The sequence below is a fragment of the Protopterus annectens genome, chromosome 15.part0 (assembly GCF_019279795.1).
Source record: "Protopterus annectens isolate FY-2018-M chromosome 15.part0, PAN1.0, whole genome shotgun sequence".
Classification (NCBI taxonomy): domain Eukaryota; kingdom Metazoa; phylum Chordata; order Ceratodontiformes; family Protopteridae; genus Protopterus; species Protopterus annectens.
In genome coordinates this window covers 38,989,891-39,011,245 of record NC_056749.1, presented here as the reverse complement: position 1 = coordinate 39,011,245, position 21,355 = coordinate 38,989,891, and the positions used below count along the sequence as shown (strand labels likewise).

The 21,355-nt window shown below is 38.2% G+C and overlaps 1 protein-coding gene across 1 annotated transcript in view; it reads right to left on the bottom strand.

The window, feature by feature from the left end:
- Positions 1 to 1,732: 1,732 nt before the first annotated feature.
- The window catches only part of LOC122790077 (ES1 protein homolog, mitochondrial-like), a 121,908-nt gene continuing 102,285 nt past the window's right edge, over positions 1,733 to 21,355 (bottom strand). The window contains exon 5 of the mRNA XM_044057639.1: positions 1,733 to 5,228. Coding sequence (XP_043913574.1) covers positions 5,036 to 5,228 — 193 coding nt within the window. The 3' untranslated portion in view covers positions 1,733 to 5,035. The remainder of the gene's footprint in view (positions 5,229 to 21,355) is intronic.

Here is a 21,355-nt window from a genome sequence, read left to right as displayed (position 1 = left end):
CAGGCTTTATCTCTAGCTTTTAGTAAGGCTCTGGTGTCTCTATTTAGCCAGGGTGCATAGTTGGCTTTAACTCTGATCTTTCTGCTGGGAGCTAGACTATTAAGGATGTTAGAGAAGGTTGTATTGAAATATACAGTCTACTGCCTGGTCTAACCCGAGTGTCCGTAGTGGTTCCCAGTTGCAGTGGCTTAGGACAGTATTTAGGTATCGTGGGGTAAGGTTACTGTCATCTCGTACAAATTTGTAGACTACTGGTTTGGGGTGATTGGAGTGTTTCTGGAGTAGGAAGGTGGGGAGATGATCACTTAAGTCATCTGGGAGGCAGCCTACTGTATAGTTTTGTTTGGGATAGTTGGTTAGTGTCCAGTCCAGTATGGATTCTCTCTTTGTTTTCTCATCTATTCTAGTTGGTTCTTTAATTAGTTGAGAGAACCCATATAGATTGATATGTGTAGAGGGGCTGCTGGAGTTACAGGTTGCCCAGTCAGTGTTAAGGTCTCCTAGTAGGATCGTTTCCTGAGGTAGATTGTCCTTTGTCCAGTGTAGAATGTCTTCTATTATGCGCATTGTGATGGCCTTGGAGAAAAGCTCCAGAAACATAAGCATTATATTAGACAATAACATCACATAGATTCACAATACAGAGAAGGATTAATGTAGACATATGCAGTAATTCAAATTATAATAGTAATATTTTACAGTGTCATAAAAAGATGCATCAGTTTAAGAGTAGAGATGGATGGGTGTTTAATAAGATGAGGAACAACATGCTGGTGTCACTTCAATGTCAATAAATGAAGTCTGAAACTGCATAGGCATTACTTGATCTAAAAGTGTTTGAGTAATGCCTATGCAGTTTCAGACTTCAAATCAATGTTAAAGATCACTTTTCATTCTTATTAAAAATAAAAAAAACAGGATTCAAGCTGGTACTGCTTGTTTAAATAGCAGTTTGTTAAGTTAAAACCTTTTTTTTTGGCTTTATTCTTCTGGAAAGTGTGCACTACCCTTAAGGGTAGGAGGTTGGCAAAATGGTTAAGGGGTTTACCTTGCCGACATAAACTACAGGGTTTAATTCTCACCTTTCAGAAGCATGGCTGTTCTTAAAAATGCCTCTTGAGGTCAGTTGCCTAGTAGTTGCCTATGAACCTATAAAGGCTGGAAAACTAAATTTCCTTGGTACTAGGTTGCATTGTCTGGTTTTTCTATATGCTACTATTTGCTGAGCTGTTCATTGTCTGATGTTCTCCGGTTTGATTCTCAGCTGGGGTGCCTTTTGTGCAGAGTCTGCTTGTCCTCCCTGCATCCATGTGCATTTCCTCTGGGTGCTCTGTTTTCTTCCCACATCACAAATACGTGTGTGTGGAGCGTTTCTCCCCAGGCCTCTGCTGAAAATTGGCTTTGTTCCAAGTTGGACTTTCCCAGTAAACAAATGTGAAATAAATAAATGTTAAATAAATAAATACTATGTTCTAGATATTCTCTGCATTTTTACTGTATGTTAGCCTTACCTAGTTCATTTCAAATACCGAGGTACATTGTGAAAATCTTTGCATGATTTTGCATTACTCGTGTATTGCTTCTGTATTCTCCCAGGTTGAGACTGCTTAGTCAATATTGATCAGCTAAAAATATAAATAAACACAAAAGCAAATCCTCCAAAGGATAAATGGTACACCACATAAACTGATAGCGAATGCAAATAAAAATAACAAAACGGTGAACCAAGGTATTAACAACGCAAGTTTTTAATTGCATTATTTGATTTTGTTGTGATTGGTTAACTCTATTACAACATCAAAATGTTGTATATACAAGTGCTGGTGTTCTTTTTGATTTTTATGTGATGGTCTGATGAAGCAACCCATGTGATTGAGAAAGCGCTTACCTATTTTATTAAACCGGAGCATATTTATTGTAGCCATGCTTTGGTTCACCATTTTGTTTTCATTTGTAAAACTATAAATACATACATAAAATAAATAGTGACTGCTTTATTGGAGTCACTATGAGTCTCTGTGTTATCCATGAAGCTTAAGAAAATGTCTGTTATTATTTTACAAAACAAAAAAGATAGCCATTTATTATTCAACACTCATTGTATTGGAGTAAATTGCTATAACACTTCAGTTCAAAAAACAACTAGACATTTTTTATGGTATGACAAAGTTAAATCTAAATCAGTAATATTTAAATTTCTCGATTAGCTCAGGTACTAAACCCAACTGGTTAGAGTTCTATCATGGTGTGACTGTAATCTCATAAAGTAGCCAGTCAGTGTTGTTACAATGGTGTGACTTTAATCACACAAAGCAGCCAGTGAGTGTTTACTTACATTATGACTTGATACAGAGTTAACTGCATACACACTGAAAGCTCGCAGGTCAATCTTGCAGATAAAGTATCGTCTTTAATGAGGAAGACTAGCATATTTTTTCTTTGCTAAGCATCAGAACAGTTTTCAACAGCTGCCTGAACAACTTGCAATAATTCAAATAATAATAATAAAAACTCTATTCCTGTCATTGCCAAGCTACTTTTTCTATTGTTCGTACATAAAGTAATGCTTTTATTAGTAACTGTTAGCATTAAATGGTACCTTCTCATTCCATCTACCTGACAACTCCTCCCCCACTCCCTAATTACACATTAAGTCATAATCTGTGACAAATACCAAGATCAGAAGCCCATATGATATGTATGGTACCTTGTTTTCACCAGCTTCAGATCTAAACAACGCAATATTTTTAAATATCAATTCAACAACCAAACAAAACTTCACCAAAAAAAAAAAAAACATCAAGACTGGAAATTCAGTCACTGATTGACACTCACACAAAAACCTAACTGACAAAACTACTTCTTCTATACCTTTTACATAGTGAATCTCCCAGCTTTTTAAAACAAAAATCATGAAATCCAATAGACTGACATAAGCCAAATCATTGAAAGCTATCCTAAAAAATGTTGCAACTCTATATGCACAATTACTGAAAAATTGGACAATATATTCGAAGACTAGAACAAAAATAAACTGCACATAAGTAAAATCACCAAACCAAAAATTATTCTAAGCAGCATTTATGGTGAAAATTAAGCTACTTAAGAAGAAGAAAAAACAACAAAAACCATTCCTGGTAACAATAAAAGCCAGAGTTCATTCAAATAAACAAAAATAAAAGACTAAACACCTAAATGATTTCTAATTGTAAACTGTCAATAATACATTCTCAATGTGTTGTTTAACCTGGGATTTACTCCTGGTGACTCAGGTTTCACCGTTGTCACCTACTTCTCCAGCAAGTCTGAGTAAACACCAGCATCATACACACATTGGCTATATGTAAGTACCTCTGAAAAAAAAATATTTAAACAAAAGTTTCGTTCTTTCTGAAGACTGTTACTGTCATGCTTACATAAAGTGTCATTGGGTCAATCCAAAACAAACAGTGACTTCACACTTGAAAGTGATACACAGTATAATGATGACATATCTTAGAGCAGTACTGAGTGTGAAGTGATACGTGTAATGATGTCATATCTTAGAGCAGTACTGAGTGTGAAGTGATACGTGTAATGATGTCATATCTTAGAGCAGTACTGAGTGTGAAGTGATACGTGTAATGATGTCATATCTTAGAGCAGTACTGAGTGTGAAGTGATAGGTGTAACGATGTCATATCTTAGAGCAGTACTGAGTGTGAAGTGATACGTGTAATGATGTCATATCTTAGAGCAGTACTGAGTGTGAAGTGATACGTGTAATGATGTCATATCTTAGAGCAGTACTGAGTGTGAAGTGATACATGTAATGATGGCATATCTTAGAGCAGTACTGAGTGTGAAGTGATACGTGTAATGATGTCATATCTTAGAGCAGTACTGAGTGTGAAGTGATACGTGTAATGATGTCATATCTTAGAGCAGTACTGAGTGTGAAGTGATACATGTAATGATGTCATATCTTAGAGCAGTACTGAGTGTGAAGTGATACGTGTAATGATGTCATATCTTAGAGCAGTAATGAGTGTGAAGTGATACGTGTAATGATGTCATATCTTAGAGCAGTACTGAGTGTGAAGTGATACATGTAATGATGTCATATCTTAGAGCAGTACTGAGTGTGAAGTGATACGTGTAATGATGTCATATCTTAGAGCAGTACTGAGTGTGAAGTGATACGTGTAATGATGTCATATCTTAGAGCAGTACTGAGTGTGAAGTGATACGTGTAATGATGTCATATCTTACAGCAGTACTGAGTGTGAAGTGATACATGTAATGATGTCATATCTTAGAGCAGTACTGAGTGTGAAGTGATACGTGTAATGATGTCATATCTTAGAGCAGTACTGAGTGTGAAGTGATAGGTGTAATGATGTCATATCTTAGAGCAGTACTGAGTGTGAAGTGATACGTGTAATGATGTCATATCTTAGAGCAGTACTGAGTGTGAAGTGATACGTGTAATGATGTCATATCTTAGAGCAGTACTGAGTGTGAAGTGATACATGTAATGATGTCATATGTTAGAGCAGTACTGAGTGTGAAGTGATACGTGTAATGATGTCATATCTTAGAGCAGTACTGAGTGTGAAGTGATAGGTGTAATGATGTCATATCTTAGAGCAGTACTGAGTGTGAAGTGATAGGTGTAATAATGTCATATCTTACAGCAGTACAGAAGAATGACAAGGCTAAATAAATGGATACAGTGACACTTTTTTAAACTAGCTTCAGATAAATTCTTTCATGAGTTCAGTCAAGATATTATATGAAATATTGCTTTAACAGATTAAATATCATTTTAATAATCGTAAGTCTTGTCACTGTTACTTCTTAGGTGTTGTAAAGTGTGATGTACTGCTGCATCTTTCCTTTCCACCCCAACGGCATCAGTGCCATACGACTCTTTCTACAGACATCTGAGCTGCTAAAAACATATTCATATTGTTCTGCAAGAAAGTCAGTCTTGTGTTAAACTGCGCAACTCAATCTTAATCCAAACACAATGTGATCATTGTTGACATGTACTTTAAGCGAGTTTCAGGACTTCTATAATCATTGCTCCAATGCCGTCATAAACCTCATGTACTGGAGCATTGCACATAAAGGCACTGGTTGTCACTAGCTTGTTCTTCACGTCCACGTGTGCCTCATGCACATTCTTGTTCACATGTTTGCACCCCAGGTCCTTAACAGCAGCAGCAGTCCCTGCATATGGCCACCTGGAAGGGAGAGAAGCAGGAAACACAAGATTCATGTAGATTGTTAATGAAATTCTGCTCTACACTAGAAAATAGACAAACTACAATGCAATCTATCTATCTATCTATCTATCTATCTATCTATCTATCTATCTATCTATCTATCTGTCTATCTAATCTATCTCTTTATCTATCTCTCTCTATCTATCTATCTATTTATCTATATATCTATCTGTCTATCTATCTATCTATCTATCTATCTATCTATCTATCTATCTATCTATCTGTCTATATATCCATCTGTCTGCATATTTGGTTTAATGTACTTATTTTTTTCTAATGTTTGAGAGATCCAATCAGTCACAGTCCATTTCAGCTAACACTCAGAGAAATTGCCACATATACAAGATTTACTAACAAAAATTCAGTGGCATAAACCATTTCCACAGACTAAGAAATGAATGTCTTATAGCAACATATAGAAACACTGTGTAATATTCAGACGTCTGTGTCAAAAAGAAATAACAGTTGAAGAACTTCACACACATGATATTTGTGGTTTGGTGAAGAATCTATGACTGCTATTATGTCAAATCTAATTGTCAGGAGCATATTATGCAGACATCCACTGCCAGTAAACCTGAAACAACTTTTGAAATCGGGTGCCCACATAAACCTAATTTTATATACTAGCTCCATTATTGCAAAGAACTAAAGGAAAAGGCAAATTTCCCTGTTCAAAATACTTTTCAGTGGAATCATTTTGAGGTTAATGGACTCCCCAAATTAGTAGACGAATACCTGTGATGTTCCCACATTTATACAGTAACAGCTATACTTTGATAAGTGACTAATATCACATAATAGAAATGCAGTGCTCACACTGTGTAGTGAATACAGATAAGGGTTCATATAGTATCCATACTGCACAGTGAATACAGATACAGGTTCATATGGTATCCATACTGCACAGTGAATACAGATACATGTTCATATGGTATCCATACTGCACAGTGAATACAGATACAGGTTCATATAATATCCATACCGTGCAGTGAATATAGATACAGGTACATATGGCATCCATACTGTGCAGTGAATATAGATACGGGATCATATGATATTCATATTGCACAGTGAATACAGATACAGGTTCATATAGTATCCATATTGTGCAGTGAATATAGATACGGGATTATATGATATTCATACTGCACAGTGAATACAGATACAGGTTCATATAGTATCCATACTGTGCAGTGAATATAGATACGGGTACATATGGCATCCATGCTGTGCACTGAATATAGATACGGGATCATATGATATTCATACTGTACAGTGAATAGAGATACAGGTTCATATAGTATCCATACTGTACAGTGAATATAGATACGGGATCATATGATATTTATTTATTTATTTTGATTATAATGGAAAGTGTTACAGGCTAATTTATTTTAACTGTTATTACCACGTATTCTCTTTCTAATGTCTGTTTTGTAAAATTTGTAAAAGTTATTATCCTGTAATCTTCTAATTCTGAAACTTTTTATACTGTAACGGAGCTTTTCTCCCCAGGACTCTAGTGAAAATGGGTTCCTTGTGGCCCAATGGACTATCCCGGTAAATAAACTGCAAATCAATAAATAAATAATTAAACAAAATGTTTGAATTCACGATATTTGATAAAATTGACAGAGATATTCATATGGGGCTCAGAATTACGTTGGTTTGCATAATGAGCATGTTTAAAAGAAAACGAGCAGAAGAAAAGTACAATGAGCATGATAAGGGGTTACACATGGGCATAACGAGTAAAATAAAATGAGCAGAAGAAATGTATAATGAGCATGATAAGTGGTTACACATGGGCATAACGAGTAAAATAAAACGAGCAGAAGAAATGTATAATGAGCATGATAAGGAGTTACACATGGGCATAACGAGTAAAATAAAACGAGCAGAAGAAAAGTATAATGAGCATGATAAGGGGTTGCACATGGGCATAACGAGCAAAATAAAATGAGCACAAGAAAAGTATAATGAGCATGATAAGGGGTTACACATGGGCATAACGAGTAAAATAAAACGAGCACAAGAAAAGTATAATGAGCATGATAAGGGGTTACACATGGGCATAACGAGTAAAATAAAAAGTTAAAGTATGCTTAAAGAGCAAGGCAACTGCATATTTTTTAGTAAAAGACCATGTTTTGGGCATAAACTACTATTTCGTATTGACCGAAGCCACTCAAAGCATAACTAGAGTTGTTCAAAGTATCTCAGAGTGTGCAAAGTGTTTGCAGTGTGTGTGCTTTATTACATTGCAATTATTTCAAAGAGTTTGCTGTGTGAAAAGTGCAGTTTATTTGCCAAGTGCATTCATTTCAAAGTGTTTCTTACTCTGAGCTTCTTCTGCTGTGTACAGTTTATTCACAAAGTACAGTCATTTCAAAGTATTTCTTACATTGATAAGGAGTGGTTTCACAAAGTAGAGTGATTTCAGTGTGTTCTTGTGATACGGAGACTTATTTGGCAAAGTGCAGTTATTTCAAAGAGTTTGTTGTTCTATTGGGCTTAATTACAAGTTCTGGTATAAGGTTTTATCATATATATATATATATATATATATATATATATATATATATATATAAAAGCGCTACAGAATCCTGAAAGCCCAAAATCCTGAAGCCCAAAATCCTGAGACCAAAATCTCGAAAGTTCAAAATACTAAAAACTCAAAATACTGAAAACATACAGGATACTAACACTTATTACATTGCAAAACAAGTACATACATAAGCATATTACCCTTCAACTATATGGAAGGGGGCAAGCCCCCCTGCACCCCCACACCCCTGCTACTTAAATATATCATCTCTGAGATTTTACTTCACTACACTAAGTGCAATCTCAGAGTTGATATATTTAAGTAGCAGGGGGAGTGCAGGGCACAGCTCCCCACATGGGGGTTGCAGGGGGGGGCTTGCTCCCCTGCTTATACTTGGAGAAGAGTAATATGGTTTGTGTTTTATTTGTTCCTGTATGTATCTATGCTGGAATATAGTAAGTGTTGGTATCCTGTGTGTTTTCAGTACTTTGAGTTTTCAGTATTTTGAGTTTTCAGTATTTTGAACTTTTGAGATTTTGGTGTCAGGATTTTGGGCTTTCAGGATTCCGTAGCACTCCTCTCTCTCTCTCTCTCACTCTTTATCTCTCTCTCTCTCTCTCTCTATATATATATATATATATATATATATATATATATGTGTGTGTGTGTGTGTGTGTGTGTGTGTGTGTGTGTGTGTGTTCATACATAATTTCAAGCACCATCACTATTGTGTGTTGATATGACAGAAGCATTTCGCAGACCCACTCCACTTCTGTTTGATTAGAACATAGCAGAGAACTGGAGAGTATTTGAGCAGGAATACAATATTTTCATACAAGCAGCTTTTTCTGACAAAGATGCACATACAAGGGCATTAATTTTGCTTAACGTAGTTGGGTCAGAGGCCATTGAAAGAGAGCATTCATTTGTGTATACACCAGCAGTATGTGCAGGTGGGGGGAAACTGCCATATTATGGTACTGGCTGAATCAAGAGATGACCCTGAGTTCTTAAATGTAAATTTAGAGATATGTGCAACACCCAGGGAAATGTTACATTAAAGAGGCACTTATTTTATACAAGAGACCAAAAAACAGGGGAAACTTTTGCAGCATATATAACAGCCATATTTCTCAAAGCTAAAATGTGCAGATTTGGTGACTTGAAATATGAGTTAATAAAAGACATGCTTGTGTGTAGTGTTAATAATGCTGCAATGAGAAAGATTTTGCTTTGTGACAATAATTTAACATTATGTTAAGCTGTAGATATTTGTCAAATCCATGAGCTCAAAGAAAGACACACGAGCATGCTTGCAAGTGATAAGAGTATGGTTTCAGCAAACTCTAGACCAAGCTTAGATAGCATGCAGTATGTGGTAAGAAGAAACAGGCCTAAGCACATGGCAGCTGCAACCCCTGCAGGATTCCCTGGGAGAAGCCATAACTTTCTAGCAAGTTCCAAGACTAGCTCTGTAAAATGAACATGCTCAGTACTGTATAAGGGTGAGTCTGCAAAACCCAAGTCAAGTCTTATTGTTAATTGTTGTAATTGTGGAGCCATTCATAAGTCTAAAAGAGAGAAGTGCTTAGCATTTGGTCAGCAATGCCGCAAGTGTAAAAAATGGAACCACTTTCAGAAGTTTTATAAGTCAAGCAAGCCTAATTCACTTATTAAGAACAGTCACTCAAAAAAGCAGGTTGATCAGATAGAAAGCTGCAACCCTACTTTCTATGTAGATGGTGTATCTGTGGTTGGTGAAAAGGTTAATGCAGTTGATTTGTTCGACAGAGTGAAGTATGTTGTGCTGTCCCGATCAATGATAAACCCACAGAGCTCAAAGTAGACACTGGTTCAAAGTGTAATGTAATGTAATATCAGCAGGAACATTTACTAAAGTAAGGCCTAGTGAGCAACTTAATTTGGTCAATTGTGCAAAGTTTGTTGCTTATGAAGGTGAAGAGATTCAACCCGAAGGCTCAGTAGTGCTTTCACTCTATTCGGCTACGAACAGTTACAGCTTGCAATTTTATGTAGTTAAAAGACCTGTGCAGTCATTATTAGGTCTTAGAGACAGTTGAAACTGATTTTTTTTTTACCAAAGAAGTCCATCATGTAAACTCATGTCCTAGTTCCACCTTCACCAATGCTATTTTCTCAGAGTATGCTGATGCTTGTGATGACAAGTTAGGCAAACTTGCAGTTGTGTACTCCATGAAAGTAGACCCAGAGGTCAGTCCAGTGGTCAGACTAGCAAGAAGAATTTCAATAGCTATGCAGGACAAAGTCAAAGTCCAGTTAGACAAAATGGTGCAGTAAGGTGTGATTTATCCAGTGACAGTACCAACTGAGCGGATGTCTTATATGGTAGCTGCTCATAAAAAAATCCAGATGAAATCAGAATATGCATTGACCAAGAGACTTGAACAAGACATTAAAGAGACCTCATCATCCTATGCCACTCTCATGCTGAATGCCACTGTTTTTTCTGTCTTAGATAGAAAGAGTTCATTTTGGCAAGTAATGCTGGATCACAAATCTTCACTACTGACTACATGCAGTACCCCATTTGGTAGATACAGATTCCTCAGGATGCGTTTTGGAATTAATTCTGCCAGTGAAGTCTTTCAGAATGCAATGGAGCAAATGTTTTTAGGCTACCCATGTGCTATAATAGTTGGTGATTTACTGATTGGAGACAATGGTGAAGCAGAGCAAGACAGAAACCTCAGGAAAGTTCCGGATAGAGCGCATGAAGTGAACTTGAAGCTTAATCCTCTGAAGTGTATATTCAGTGGACCAGAAGCTACTTATCTAGGTCATTTATTTGCCAGTACAGGCTTACAACCAGACCCTTCTAAACAAGTAGCCATTCTTGAGATGCCAGCTCCAGACAATGTCCAATCCCTACAGCGTTTCCTTGGTATAGTTAACTATTTGGGCAAATTTATCCCTGAATTTAGTGAGTTATCAGCACATTTAAGAGAGCTGACATGCAAAAATGTTGCCTGGTCATGGTTGGAACACCACAAGAAAGCATTTGATAACCTCAAACAACAAACTGCTAACCTCCTACATTGAGCTACTATAATGTCCACAAACCAGCAGTTCTTTCCTGTGATGCTTTAATGTTTGGTCTTGGTGCAGTTATTCTTCAAGGGGGCAGACCTTTTGCCTATGCATCTAAAAGTCGTACCCAAACTGAGATGCAGTATGCTCAAACTGAGAAGGAACTTTTAACAATTGTGTTCACATGTTTGAAGTTCCATGATTATATTTATGGCCGAGCTATCCAAATCGAAACTGACCATCAACCTCTAGTCACTATTTTAAAAATCCCTATGCATACTGCTCCAGCAAGATTACAAAGAATAATGCTTAGATTACAAAATTACAATTTCAAAATGGTCTATACAAAAGGCAAACTTCTTTATCTGGCAATTAATTTATTCAGATCACCCAGAAATAGCACAGAACAGCTTGATCCAGAAAATTTTGACTTTGATATCATGGAAGTGCATAATTGTTCTACCATGAGACTTGATGAGCTGAGAGATCATACAAAGATTGATCCAATTTTGCAAAAGATCAACCACTTCATCAATGTTGGATGGTCATCAAAGCAATCATGTGTACCGCCAGAAATGCAACCTTATTTTCCTTATAGAGATGAGATGCTGATGGAAGATGGCATCATTTTCAAAAGTCTTAAAGTTGTTCCTACTTCCTTACAACTTGAATACATTCGGATTTTGTATCGTGGCCACCCAGGTTCTGAAGCTACCAAAAGAAGGGTGAGACGACTAGTATTTTGGCCTTCTCTATTGAAAGACATTGACAAAGTGCTTTCTTCTTGTTAAGTATGCAACAGTACTAAATTGCATTTGCAAAAAGAACCACTTCAGTTAAGCCAGATTCCTGAACTACCTTGGTCAACTGTAGCCACTGACATATTTGAGTGGAACAATCAGCATTACTTAGTGGTAGACTCTTATTCAAACTGGTTTGAGATTGATTTGCTACCTAACCTAACGTCCAGTGCTATTACTAAGATGAAACATAATTTCTCAGTCCATGGTAGTCCACACAAAGTTATTTCTGACAATGATACCCAGTTTACCAGTCAGCTGTTTCAGAGATTTGAAAAGAGTGAGACTTTATCCATGTTACTAGCAGTCCTGAATACCCACAGTCAGATGGCCTTGCTGAATGTGCAGTACAGAGTGCAAAGCAATTACTGGAGAGGTCAAAGCATGACAATACAGATATCTTCTTGAATTTACTTAATCTCAAAAATATACCCCATGACAATCTACTTGGCTCGCCTGCTCAGAGACTTCTATCTAGGCAAACCAGAACAACCTTGCCTATCAGTTCTAGTTTATTGGTGCCTAATGCTAAAAACAACAGAGCAATCAAACCCCGACTCTTTAAGAAGCTTTCCTTTCAGAAGTTCAGCTATGATAAAATGAGCAGATTTCTTCATCTGTTAAAAGGATGAGAGACAGTGAGGATGCAAATGGCGAATGGCTTTTATCGAATTCGTCAAGTGAGAGGTATATGTGCTGAGCCGACATCCTACTTAGTGGAATCTGAGGGTACAGAATACAGGAGAAACCGCAAACATCTTATTCCTTTATCAGAAATTGTATCACAACATTGTATCTGTAATACCGAATCTAGATCTCAGAGCAGCCCTGACAATGTTCATACGGAAGAACATGTTACAGTATTCATTCCCATTCCTGATGCTGTCCCAGATGTCCCCAATGTTGAACATTCCCTAAAAACAGTCCCCGTTGCTAGATCCAATTCTGACTTTTATGTTACACTATCAGGTCGTATTTCTAGACCTAGTGTAAAATACCCAGTAACCTGGACATGATTGTTTTATATGTGTCTAATTTTGTATGATTGCATGCCCAAGAATTAGTTCTGTATAACTGCACGTCAAAAGATAATTTCTGTGAATTGCATGTCATTGAATCCTGTCATTTGGTGTATGATCTATTTCTCAAAGAGGGAGGATGTAGATCAGATCGTGTGTATGTACCTTTAAGAAGCGTTTCCAGATGTAGCACATGCATATAAATAGTGAGCATGTGCAGGCAGCAGTGGCATTTTGAAAGAACAGCCAGAGTGCTAACATGTATGAGTGCAGTAGTCAGTCTGTTTATAAGTTTATTTAAGTTTAAGTTACAAAGCCTTATTCCTGATGCATTTGTGTGCAATAAAGCTGCTTGAACAGAACCCACAAATGTTCATTGGTTTTATCCTGATCAGATGAGCAACACATACTACACAGTTAATACAGATACAGGTTCATATGGTATCCATACTGTGCAGTGAATATTGATAAGGGTTCATATGGTATCCATACTGTGCAGTGAATACTGATAAGGGTTCATATGGTATCCATACTGTGCAGTGAATACTAATAAGAGTTCATAAGGTATCCATACTGTGCAGTTAATACTGATAATGGTTCATATTGTATCCATACAGTGCAGTGAATACTGATAAGGGTTCATAAGGTATCCATACTGTGCAGTGAATATTGATAAGGGTTCATATGGTATCCATACTGTGCAGTGAATACTGATAAGGGTTCATATGGTATCCATACTGTGCAGTGAATACTGATAAGGGTTCATAAGGTATCCATACTGTGCAGTTAATACTGATAATGGTTCATATTGTATCCATACAGTGCAGTGAATACTGATAAGGGTTCATATGGTATCCATACCGAGCAGTGAATACTGATAAGGGTTCATATGGTATCCATACTGTGCAGTGAATATTGATAAGGGTTCATATGGTATCCATACTGTGCAGTGAATACTAATAAGGGTTCATATAGTATCCATACTGGGCAGTGAATACTGATAAGGGTTCATATGCTATCCATACTGTGCAGTGAATATAAATACAGGCTCATGGTACTCTTCCCCTATCCATGTCCACTGTCACCTCCATGTCCATATTCAAATACTCCCTCAAATCACATCTTCTTAGTAGCTGGTTATGCCCTTGTATCACATAACCCTACCCACACTGCTACTAACTCCCCAAACAGCCCTCTGATCACATGCTGGATATCTGATCCCCTGTAAGTGTGGTCATCTGAAAGAGTACTTTTAATTGTAGAATCTTACTTGGTATATTTTCCACTCTTACCAACCTATAACTAACATTGTCTACTTACCTATGACCAACATCCTCTTTTACCTGGTGTGTTTTATTAACATCTTGTTATATTACTATGCTCAGCATACATAATGTAACCTGTTTTGCGTATTATGCTGAATGTATGTATTTGTATAACTTGATGCCAGAGCTGTTCTCCCCGGGCCTCTGCTGAAAATGGACCTGGTCCAGTCGGAATAAATGTGGTAATCCATACTGCACAGTGAATACAGATATGGGTTCATATGGTACCCATACTGTTCAGTGAATACAGAACAGGTACATATGGCATCCATTCTGTGCAGTGAATACAGATATGGGTTCATATGGTATCCATACTGTGCAGTGAATACTGATAAGGGTTCATATGGTATCCATACTGTGCAGTGAATATAGAACAGGTACATATGGCATCCATTCTGTGCAGTGAATACAGATATGAGTTCATATGGTATCCATACTGCACAGTGAATACAGATATGGGTTCATATGGTATCCATACTGTGCAGTGAATACTGATAAGGGTTCATATGGTATCCATACTGTGCAGTGAATATTGATAAGGGTTCATATGGTATCCATACTGTGCAGTGAATACTGATATGGCTAAGCTTCTGGTGTAATTCTAAGGGGATCCAGTATCTGTCTGCCTGGGATGACATGATCGATAGACCACGATGCTTTGTCAGAGATGGCCTGCACCTGTCACCCTTGGGATTCTGGATACTGGCTAAGGCTCTTGCCACCCCTATAGTGCCTTTTTTAGGCAAGGTTCAAATGACAAATTCACCATCTTAACAGGTACAAGCAAGCAAAATCTGTGGGTACTGCTACTCAATGTTAGAAGTCTAAGCCTCAAAATGTAGTCACTCAAGGTACTCCTTAAAATGGAGAACATCAACATCTGTGCAGTGACAGAGACCTGGTTCAAGGCTTCAGAGAGTACCCCTGCATTACCAGGCTATAATTCATACCACACCTTTCGGCCACCTAACCTGCACCGAAACACTAAAGGCAGAGGCGTGTCCATATTCATTAAGGATATCCACACCTAAAAGGCTAGTTGCACAGCATAATGCATCCGAGATTATCCAACTGCAACTAACTCTGGGCAAGACAGCAATCCAAATTGTAACTTGCTACAGATCCCCCACCATGCCCCAGGATTCCCACTCCTCATTTCTTGAGACACTGGAGAATATTAGGGTACAACCCAACACCCTAATAATGGGTGATTTCAACTATCCTACCATTAACTGGGAAAACTACTCATGTACCAACTGTTTTGCTCAACGTTTTGTGGAATTCATAAATTCCAATGCCTTGGATCAACCTATCCACACCCTCACCAGGGGCACAATATCCTAGACCTGGTCATTACCAACATGGGTGACAGGTGTTCCACACCAGAGGTCAATTCCTCATTGGTCAGATTTGACCACAAGCTAATCACCCTAGACATCCACATCCCGCCCCCCATTTCCCATTAGGAAAACCACCATAAAAAAATTATCCAAAGCCAACTTTATGCTTTTTAAGACAGAAATAGCAAACTTGACTACACCCATGCAGATGGACAATAGAGATACGACTGCTGAATCCTACACAAATGCACTTTATAAGCACTTACACGAGTGCATGGATTGTGCTATCCATAACAGAACCAAGATGCTACCCTCCAAAAAAAGGAAGCCAGTCTGGTGGTCCCCTGCTATAAACAAACTCTACAACAGAAGAAAGAAACTGTTGGAAAAAGAGTAAAATTCTATGATTGGAGGAACTCCCTGATCAGCCTCAGTAAGAAGCTGAGATCCCTCATAAAATCCTCCAAAGCTAGTTAAGAAAACAAAATCCCCACTGATTCTAAAGACAACCACAAAGCATTCTATAGCTATGTCAAGAATCTCAATGGCAACACTCAGATCTGCTCTGAGCTACAGCACAATGGCACTAAATATACAGAACCATTGATATTGCCAATGTCCTGGCAGATAGTTTCAGTGCTAACTTTACCTCCCTCTCTCCCCCTAAAGGGTGCATCTCTATACTGGAAGAATGCAAAGTTCCTATAATCACGGCTACACAGGTAAAAACCACACTCTCCAAAGCCAAGAACACAGCATCCATGGGACCTGACAACATCCCAGGCTGCGTTCTACATGAACTGCAGAATGAACTGACACCCCACCTCAGCACCATGTTCAATCATAGCCTCACCTCAGGCTTTGTGCCCACTGAATGGTGCACAGCGATGGTTATCCCAATCCACAAAGCGGAGCCAGCACGGACACCGGGAACTACCTCCCCATTAGAATAACGAGCCTGGTCTGCAAGACCATGGAATGTATCATCATGGATCTTATACACAAAGACATTGGTAATCTCCAAACTCTGAACCCCACCTAGTTCGTGTTTGTAAAAGGTAGATCATGTCTCTTAAACCTGATAGACTTCTTTGAACCAGTCACCAAAGCCGTAGATGAGGGTAAGGTGGTTCACACAGCTTATCTAGATCTAGCCAAGGCTTTTGACACCATTCCCCACTCTGGAATTATAGATAAACTCACTAAACTAGGTATAAATCCCTATGTCACAAAATGGGTTGCCAACTAGCTCACTGACAGAACCCACACTGTGAAAGTAGCAGACTCCAAATCCGACGTCTAACACAGAAGGTCTTTGGCGAATGAAGTTCGCAGATGACTGCAAACTAGGAGCCATAATCTAAACTCCTAACGATGTGGACATCCTACAAAAGGGCCTCACGGAGACAGATGCCTGGTGTCAAAGCCATGGCCTCAAGCTCAATGCCAAAAAGTGCATTGTCATCCCCTTTGGTAAAAACTCTGTACCCGTGAGCTACCACATAGGTGGTAGTCTACTTAGCAGTGAAAGTGTGATAAGAGACCTTGGGACACAGGTGGACAGTAGTCTCTCCTTTGATAATCACATTACCACAGTAGTCAGGAAATCCTTCTGCGTGGCACTCCTCATCACAAAAGGTTTCTCATCCAGGAAAAAAGAGGTCATTGTTCCCCTCTACTCGTCAATCATTAGACCCATTATAGAGTACAATGGCCCTTTTGGTATGTACCTCACAAGACATCTACAACAACTGGAAAGACCGCAGAAATACCTCATAAAGAGGATTACCAGCCTCAAACAGATGCCCTACACAGACCGTCTCAAAAAACTCCAGCTTTACTCCGTTGCATATCTCCTACTCAGAGGTGATCTAAGCCTAACATACAAAGCTATGTCAAACCCAGAGCTGTTGGACATGCTCCACTTAAAGAAATTCCAATCGCTCGAGCTACATGCTCTAGGGACCTAAACCTTGTCACTACAATAAACAGAACATGCTGGAGGGATAGATTCCTGTCCCAGAGATTTCCCATACTCTGGAATAAACTACCTATCTATATCAAACAATGCTTCTCATTAACACTCCTCAAGAAAAATCTTGATGATTGGATGGGAAATAGGAAATTCACCCTGGGGATCACCTCTGTGGCTCTGCTCGACAGGGGCACAGGAAAATAATTTTCTTGGGTGGGGAAAGCCAGGGTACCTTTTTGGCTAGGCTTATATAGGCCCTAGAGCCAATAGCCTAGTACCTATCTATGAACCTATATGGTATCCATACTGTGCAGTGAATACCGATAAGGGTTCATATGGCATCCATACTGCTCAGTGAATACTGATACAGGTTCATATGGTATCCATACTGAGCAGTGAATACTGATACAGGTTTGTGTGCCAACCCATAGTGTATAGTGAATACAGACACAGGTTTATATGGTTTCCATACTGTATAGTGAATACAGATACAGGGTCATGTGATAACCCATACTGTGCAGTGAAAACAGATGCCGGTATATATGGTATCCATACTGCGCAGTGAATATAAATACAGGTTCATGTGGTAATCCATACTGCACACTGAATACAGATACAGGTTCATATGGTATCCATACTGCATAGTGAATATAAATACAGGTTTATATGGTATCCATAATGCACAGTGAATACCGATATGGGTTCATATGGTATCCATACTGCTCAGTGAATACCGATACAAGTTCATGTGGCATCCATACTGCTCAGTGAATATTGATACAGGTTCATATGTTATCCATACTGGGCAGTGAATACTAATACAGGTTTGTGTACTAACCCATAGTGTACAGTGAATACAGATACAGGTTCATATGGTATCCATACTGCATAGTGAATATAGATACAGGATCATATGGTATCCATACTGCTCAGTGAATGCCGATACAGGCTCAAGTGGCATCCATACTGCTCAGTTAATACTGATACAGGTTCATATGGTATCCATACTGAGCAGTGAATACTAATACAGGTTTGTGTGCTAACCCATAGTGTACAGTGAATACAGATACAGGTTCATGTGGTTTCCATACTACACAGTGAATACCAATACAGGTTCATGTGGTAATCCATACTATACAATGAAACTCAATCCAAGTTCATGTTACATCCATACTGTGTAGTAAATATAGACAGGGTTTCATGTGGTAATTCATATTGACACGCATTCAATATGACAAAGGGAGATACTGCCAGCACAGCTATCTGGAATTTTGTCAATACTTATGTCGTTGGTGAATATCAAAATAATTTATGTAAAATGCTTGTGTCACAACTGTATTAGAACTGCATGTTAGGTGTATATCAAACTTGTTTGTACAGGCATGTGTTTTGAAAAGGGTTGATAAAGTACTGAGCTTAAAGATGTATTCACAGTGTGCCCTGCTGGAAGATAACAGAAATATACATACACTATTGTAACTGTTTAAATGTATATATTTTAACAGTGGAAACTGGAACACAGGAGGTTAACCTTAGTCAAGTAAATTTCAGAAAAACAACTGAAATTAAATTACTTTATGGCAGCAAGGAGACCCAATGTCTGCTGAGAAGCTTTCTGTATTGTTTTGGAAGTGTTTTATTGTTTTATAACTTCCAGCATTTGCCATACATCTGAGGAAAAGCCCTTGTCTATGTATTTTTACAGGTAGATGGTAAATGCTACCAGTTGCCATCAATGGTAGTTTTGGGGCTTGGGAACTAGGAGTCAGATGACAAGCAATGATACCATTCTGCAAATTATCCCAGCAGTAACATGTGCAATGTTAATCTGAGAAATCTATGAGAGACAGAGAATTCTGTATTCTGTCTCTGACTTGACAACATCAGCTAGAAAATCCATTTACCACATCTACCTTGCTCTGAAGTAAGTTAACTAGAGTATAGTAATCCTCTTATATATATAGTCAGGAATATAGCAATGTTTAGCTTATATATTTTTCTTTATTTATTTGAGACTGTCCTGCAATGTTGTTTTAAATATTTCTTGTGATTTTGAACTCTGATGTCACTGTAAATTAGTATGGTCTTGTTTGTTTATTACTTATTTTAAATATATTTAAACATTTCATTGTGGCTGCTCTGTCTAGCGATATTTAAGTTCTGGGAGTACTTGCATATTTATTTGTTGATACTGTGGGTCACTCCAAATAGCCTTGCTCTTGGTCAAACTACCATTTGTATTAACAGTAATATTGCACAGTAAGATTGGAAACCCTTTGTTAAGGGCCTTAAAGTAGCTGATAAGGAGTTGGCTGGTGGCAGTGATAACTACCTTATAGTCTGGGCAAACAGGGACATAGCTAGTAAACCCGTGCCAGCCTTTCCCAGGTGTGTGTGTGTGTCTGTCAGCTACTCGGGCAGGGACATAAAGCACTGGTTGGACAGAGAGGATGCTGGAGGTCTTTGGTTGGCCACTTAGCTGAGATCTCAACTCTATAGCTGTGCCTGTGGGGAGTCTTACTGGGGATCTGGAGAAAGAGGGAGAAACCAGCCCTGAACTGACTGTTGTCCCTGTGTGCTTTTAAGGGAAATTGTACTTGATGCAGAGAGCTGCATCTGGAAATACTGTGTGGGTACCTGTCATTCTCTCAGTGTATGTCGCCCACTGGTGAGGACTGAGCCTCCTTGATTACTGGTTCAGTGGGGGGGGGGGTCACAGTTCATGACAAAGATTACCAAAATTGTCAAAGGTAAATTTATTTTCTCTTTACTAAACTAGCTGTTCCAGTAAGAGAGTACATAGAAAGTACAAGTAAATGCAATTATACCAAAAGTTCCCAGTGAAGACAGAGAAGGGACAGACAATAAGAGGAAAATGCACTTTTTCAACATAAGTACAAGGAAAGGCAAATAAATAATTGAAATAAATAATTCAAGGTATCAATAGCAGTGTAGAAAGGGAGGAGCTTATCAACAGCAGTGAAAAGGGGAGGAGCTTATCAACAGCAGTGTAGAAGGGGAGGGGCTTATTAAGCCCAAGTTACAATAGGGGTGGGCAGCTTAAAATCACCAGGTTTAAAAAGCACATCAACAAAGGGGAGACTGGGTGATAAAAATAACTAGCAAATAATCACCTGCAGTGCTTCACTTTATACAGCTTGAAATCTTTTCAGAAAAAGATAAAGGCCCAGAAATTCACTGTGTATTTAAGTATCACTGAAGAGACAATTTAACCAATGAAAAAACATCTGAAATGTGCAGTCTAGATGATTTAAGTGTCTAGTAGATTTTAGGTACATCAGTGAAATGTCTAGCAAATGTAATTATTATTACAATTTGCAGGAGTGAGCTTTATTATTCAGGGCACCCCAAAACATGTTATTATAGAGGAGAGGTTGGTTGCATCTCTTTGGGGAGTCTGGGCATGTGCAAGCAGATATAGCTCTAGATGCCAGACTACTCAGGCTGCCAGATGGACTCTGATAGAGATGTGAATGTAAATATCAGTTCAAATAGTATAGAAAAGAGAGAAGACACAGCAAACAGATTGGGAGGATGCACCTCTAAAGATGCAAATTCAACAGGTGATAGTTCTGATATAAAGTCAGATAATTTTCAAACCTTAAAGCAAACACTTAAAATTAAAGAACTAAAAGATGATTCAATGACTGCCATTCATTTAGACCTGATAATGAAGACATTTCTGCTGTAGGTGGCGGTGTGTCCAAATTGCTCTTTGAACTCATCATATCTGGGCTTTTAAGGTGAAATAATGACCAGGAACTCCTCTGCATCCTAGTAATTACTTTCTATGTGTTAAATAACCTCTGAACCCCATTCTATGACACCTGCTGTTTACAGTGCATATCTAAACAACCTCAAGTCCTTGATTATAGAACCAAACATCATTATTATAGGTGCATTTATACTATACATATATAAAATGGAAGGCCTATAGTACTGCAAATAAATATTCACAATGCTTCCTAGACTTCATCAGCACCAT